This window comes from Glycine max, chromosome 13 (genome assembly GCF_000004515.6).
Source record: "Glycine max cultivar Williams 82 chromosome 13, Glycine_max_v4.0, whole genome shotgun sequence".
Taxonomy (NCBI): Eukaryota; Viridiplantae; Streptophyta; class Magnoliopsida; order Fabales; family Fabaceae; genus Glycine; species Glycine max.
This window is the reverse complement of record NC_038249.2, coordinates 125,635-131,965: the sequence shown is the minus strand read 5'-3', so window position 1 is coordinate 131,965 and position 6,331 is coordinate 125,635. Positions and strand designations below refer to the sequence as shown.

Below are 6,331 nucleotides of genomic sequence, written 5' to 3'. Positions count from 1 at the left end.
TATTACCTTAACTTTTATTTCTTTTTATTTTTTGAGGTCGACAAAAGCGAGGCTTTTGCTCCTACGTACCCTCCATCGAAGAGGAAATCAGACCTACGTAGTTCTTCCTTAAGAGTGAATCAAGTGATTCTTTTTTACTTGAAAAGTGACCATTTTAAGGCGTTGGACCTTAGAAATGATCCATTTACTTGGTAAGGAAAACTGAAATGATAAACTTTCAAACCCTATTTTTTGTGGACGAGCTTGACTAGGCGAGTTGGTTTTAGCCTTAGTTTCACTTTAGTTATTAGTCAATTCAATTAAGAATGAGAAATCCCAAAGAGAAAACGTCCGATTGATTTGTTTTCGCTTCATTTTACTAAAGGATATTTTTTATTATTATATTATTATTTTACCTCTTTTTTGATTTCCAACGTGGTTATGACACGACCGAACGATCGGAATTCATTTTAATAGAAATTAACGAATGATACAATTCAAATGATCGATGGAAATTTATTTTATTTTTAGATTAGGCGAGAAACGACTTAAATAAATGACTGAAGCACGTTAAAAGGGGGTACGGAAAGTAAATGAAAACGAGAATAAAAATACATGAAATGAAATGTAAACCACCACGGGTACATAAAATGAATTGAAAAGCTCGATTTGAGGTACTTACCTGTTGAAGACTGAAGAAAACGAAGAACGAACGATGAATGTTGAAGAACGGTCGAAAATCTTCGCGTAATTACTCACGGAAACGTTACGGAAGCACCTCAGCTTGGATTTTCTTCACGGAAACAATTTTCCTTAGCAATTTCGAGAGAATCCGAAGTGCCAAGAAGGCTGAACCCCTCTCCTCTTCACTCTTTCCCCTATTTATAGCAAAATAGGGGAGGAGCTTGCCACCCAGCTCCTTTTGATTTCTGACACGTCTCAGGACTTCATTTATTGTGCAACAAAGGACGCCAAGTAATCTCAAAGCGGCTAACCAAAGGTTGCATGTCATCAAGTAATAATCCCCGGACGAAATTAGGGTATGACAGTACTCTACCCATTTTGCATGCCTCTTGTTTAACTTGATTTGCCCTCTAATGTACTTAAGTGATTAATGATCACTATGAATGACAAATTCCTTGGAAACAAGGTAATGTTCCCAAGTTTGGAGGGCTCTTATTAAGGCATAAAGCTCTTTATCATAGGTGGGGTAGTTGAGGGTGGCACTATGAAGTTTTTCAATAAAATAAGCAATAGGGGGCCCACCTTGTAACAATACAGCTCCAACTCCCACTCCAGAGGCATCACATTCTTGCTCAAAAGTTTTAGAAAAGTCAGGATGAGCTAGAACAGGTGCCTTAGTAAGCTTTTCTTTGAGCAAAGCAAAGGCTTGCTCTTGTTTTTCACCCCAGGTAAATGCCACATTCTTCTTCACCAGCTCATTGAGAGGTGATGCAATTGTAGGGAAATTAGGAACGAACCTTCTATAGAAGCTTGCTAACCCATGGAAGCTCCTAATATCTCCCACACTTTTTGGGGTGGGCCATTCTTGGATGGCCTTGATTTTCTCAGGGTCCACTTGGACCCCATTTCTACCAACTACAAAACCTAAGAAAACTATATTATCTACACAAAAGGTACACTTCTCTATATTTGCATAGAGGGGTTTTTTCCTAAGGACTGAAAGAACTTGTCTGAGATGTCCTAAGTGATCATCTAGGCTCCTACTATACACTAAAATATCATCAAAATAAACAACTACAAATCTACCTATGAAATCCCTTAAGACATGATGCATAAGCCTCATAAAGGTGCTTGGTGCATTAGTGAGCCCAAAAGGCATCACTAGCCATTCATACAAACCAAACTTGGTCTTGAAAGCAATTTTCCACTCATCACCCTTTTTCATCCTGATTTGGTGATAACCACTTTTAAGATCAATTTTTGAAAAGATATTGGCACCATGCAACTCATCAAGCAAATCATCAAGTCTAGGAATGGGGTGCCTATACTTTACAGTGATGTTGTTGATGGCCCTGCAATCTGTACACATTCTCCACGTACCATCCTTTTTGGGCACCAACAACACTGGCACAGCACATGGGCTTAGGCTCTCTTGGACCCAGCCCTTCTCCAACAATTCTTTAACCTGAGACTCTATCTCCTTAGTCTCCTGAGGGTTAGTCCTATAGGCTGGCCTATTAGGAAGGCTTGCTCCTAGGACTAAATCTATTTGGTGTTCTATTCCCCTTAAAGGAGGTAGCCCAGGGGGTATCTCTTTGGGAAATATATCACCAAATTCATGTAATAGTTCTTGGACCTTTGGGGGTAAGGTCTCAAATGTAGGAATTGTGGCAGTGCTAAGGGATGTTTCCCTTGATAGAAGAAGGTAGAAAGATTGTTTAAGAAGGAGTGCTCTTTTAATATCACCTTTTGTTGCAAAATGATTTTCCTTCTTAACAATCTTCTTGGAGGAATCCTTTCCCTTTTTTTCATTCCCCCTGGCCTTTGAAGACAAGGCCCTACTATCCTTCTTTTTCTTTTGTTTTTCTAATTTTTCTTCCTCATCCCTCTTATCTTTCATAGTTAGTTGATCTTTGGCCACCTGTGAAGGTGTTTGAGGATGCAACACAAATTTAGTGCCAAGATGGGTGAGGCTAATCTCATTAGTTAGGCCATTATAAATGATCTTCCTATCTTTTGGCACTTGTTTTCACAATAATTTTCAATTTAAATTTCAGAACTAGGATTGGTATAAAATAGGCACCAATTATAGAACAAATTTTTGAGCCAAAACAACAAGCACACTTCCCTTTCACTTTTTTTTCCTGGACACTGATTTTTCTGCCAACTTGTGTAATTTTTATTATTTTTTCCTTTAATCCAAATCGCTTGGTTCTTTTTTTATAATTTTTTTCCAGATGTATATAAAATTCAGTAAAAATTTCAGCTCAAAATTCGTAGTGACCAATTCCCAGTAATTTATACAATTTTGTATGTTCAAGCTGCCAGCACCAGCGATTTCAACCTAGAAATCAAGAGTAGTGTTTATGTTGCTTAAGGCTTGGATAGTTACAATTTGTGTTTGCTTATGCTCAATTATCTTGAATAACACAATTCAAGAGAGCTTAAGACTTATTTGATTCACAAATCCAGCCACAACTCAGCACCACAACTCAACTTCATCATAGGCATCATGTAGGAATCTTAGAAAACAAAAAAGAGTTCAACAACAAGACTACTTCTAGGAATTGATTTAGAACATGTTATGAACTAAATAACATGCATGAATTAGACTCAAAATTCAAAAGATAGACTAAGAATGACAAGAATACATGAACAAATGTATCTAGAATTCAATAAACAAAATAAAAATTCAACACAAACTTAGAGCATAATGTGACAATTACTATGACTAAACATGACTCTAAGACAACATGGATTAAGTGATTTACACTTAGATTTTTGTGTTTTTTTTTTCTAATCAATATTTTGGAACAAAATTTAGATCTAAAGTTTCAGCACAAGAATATTACGAATGAAAGTTGATAGAACCTAAAATCAACACAAAAACAAGATTCAAGAGTAGATCTACAAAATTTGAACCATAGAAATGCAAGAACAAGTGTAGATCTAAGATTTAATCGGTTTATTTTTTTTGAATCTACTCTAAACAGCACCAAACCACAAGAAAATGGAGGATATACATGGAGAATAAGATGAAGAACAAGGAATTAAAGAGAATTCACCGAACAAAAAGATAGAGGAAGCAAAAGAACATCACCCAGATGAAGATGCTCTTGATACCACATGATGTAAGCTCCATTGGAGCTTGTAGGCCTAGGATCTTCTTCATCAATGGATTCCTTTGCTCCTTGGAAGATGAATGGCAGCGGAATGGAGAAGGAAGAGAGAGAGGAGACGCCACTCCAAGGAGAAGATGAGTCTAGAAGAAGCTCACCACCATAGGAGGCCATGGATAAGAGCTTGGAGGAAGAAGGAGATGAATGAAGGGAGAGGGAGAGAAGAGCACAAAATTTAGTGCTCTAAAAGAGCTCTGAAATCTGAAGTTAATATTCAAATGATCAAAGTTGAAAAAAATGCACACACATGACCTCTATTTATAGCCTAAGTGTCACACAAAATTGGAGGGAAATTCAAATTTCACTTGAATTTGAAATTGAATTTGTGGAGCCAAACTTTGGAGCCAAAATTTCACTAATTATGATTAGTGAATTTTAGTTATGGTTCAGCCCACTAATCCAAGATCAATTCCAAGATTCTCCACTAAGTGTGCTTAGGTGTCATGAGGCATGAAAAGCATGAAGGACATGCACAAAGTGTGACTATATGATGTGACAATGGGGTGTAGTAAGCAAATGCTCACCTCCCCCTCTAAAATTTAATTGGATTGGGCTTCTACCAATTCAATTAAATTTATTTCCAACCACACACATCAAATATCCACTTAGTGCATGTGAAATTACAAAACTACCCCTAATACAAAAACTAGTCTAGGTGCCCTAAAATACAAGGGCTGAAAAATCCTATATTTCTAGGGTACAAAGATAATGACATCCTAGTCTAATATGTACAAAGATAATTGGACCCAACCTTGGCCCATGGGCTCAGAAATCTACCCTAAGGTTCATGAGAACCCTAGGGCCTTCTTCAGCAGCTCTAGCCCAATCTTCTTGGAGCCTCTTGCTCATGGTTCTAGTGACTGGTCCTTTCCTAGGGAGGATTGCATCACAAATTATCTAAGTGGGCACAGAAGAATATCTCCATGGCAGGGAAGGTGACTCTAATCAATTCGGTCCTCAATGCTTTACCAATATATCTGTTTTCCTTCTTCAAGATTCCTCAAAAGGTAGCTCATAGATTGGTAGCATTGCAAAGAAACTTTTTGTGGGGGGGAGACAAGGACTACAAGAAAATTCCCTGGGTAAAATGGGAGGTTATTTGCCTACCTAAGGAGGAAGGTGGTTTGGGGATTAAAGAAATATCTAAATTTAATGAAGCTTTGTTGGGCAAATGGATATGGGCCTTAGCTTCTAACCAGCAGCAGTTATGGGCTAGAATCATTAACTCTAAATATGGAGGTTGGGAAGAGTTTTAGTCGGGCAGAGGTAAAAGGGGATGCTCACACTGGTGGAGGGACTTGAGGAAGATTTATCATCACTCTGGTCAAAGCCTCTTTCAACAAAACCTGGCTTGGAAGGTTGGTGGGGGTGACAAAATTCATTTCTAGACAGAAAAATGGTTAGGGGAAGACTGCACTCTACAGCAGAAATATAATTCACTTTTTATGATCAGTAGACAGCAACACAACACCATTTCAAAGATGGGAACTTTCTCTGAAGATAGATGGAGATGGGATTTCAAATGGAGGAGGAATTTATTTGACCACGAAAATGATTTGGCAGTGAATTTTATGGAGGATATTACTTCTATCTCTATTCAGAGATATGTGAAGGACAATATGATGTGGAAAGCTGAATCAACAGGAGTATATTCCACCAAGTCAGCCTATAGAATAATGCTGAACACCAATGCCTCAGCCACAGATGTCAGAAATTTCAAATTAATATGGAAGATGAAAATCCCCCCAAGGGCAACAGTCTTCACTTGGAGGCTCCTCAAGGACAGATTACCTACTAAGGGTAACCTATTAAGAAGAAATGTCATATTCCAAGATGTTGGCTGCCCTCTCTGTGGTCAAGTGCAGGAGGAAGTGGGTCATCTATTTTTGAATTGCCAAAGGACAATGCCCCTGTGGTGGGAATCCATGACATGGATCCAGGCAGTAGGACCTCTTCCAGCAGTCCCAGCAAGTCATTTAACACTATTTTGTGAAGGATTTGGAGCTAATATAAACCATAGCAGATGGTGTGGGTGGTGGGTGGCTCTAACTAGTACTATTTGGCAACATAGGAATAACCTCATCTTTCAAGGAAAACAATTTGATTCCTCAAAAGTCATGGAAGAGGCTATGTTTTTAGCTTGGTCTTGGCTAAAATCTAGAGAGAAAGGCTTCAACACTAGCTTTAATCATTGGTCCTCTAATATAAAGGAGTACTTTGGTTAACCTATGTGAAGATGGCTTTATTGATGGGTTAGTTTGGGTTTTATTTTGGGAGGCAGCACCAGAGGTGTTTTGTATTTTCTTTTCATTCAGTACCACTTGTACTATTTTGATTATCTCAATAATATATTATACTTTATGCCTTCCAAAAAAAAAAAAAACTATTCAAGGTATCTTCATGGATTGTGTGTGGGAGCTGGCTAATAATCACAATCAACCTATTATAAGGAAGTTTGAAGCCAAACTTGCAAAATAGAAGCAAAGAAG

General features: G+C 37.9%; 1 protein-coding gene across 1 annotated transcript; it reads left to right on the top strand.

Annotated features, from left to right (window-relative positions):
- Positions 1–5,323: 5,323 nt before the first annotated feature.
- Positions 5,324–6,067, top strand: LOC102670174 (uncharacterized). Its single transcript, XM_006595221.1, has one exon. It carries the CDS (start codon positions 5,324–5,326, stop codon positions 6,065–6,067), a length of 744 nt encoding a protein of 247 aa, XP_006595284.1.
- Positions 6,068–6,331: the final 264 nt, after the last annotated feature.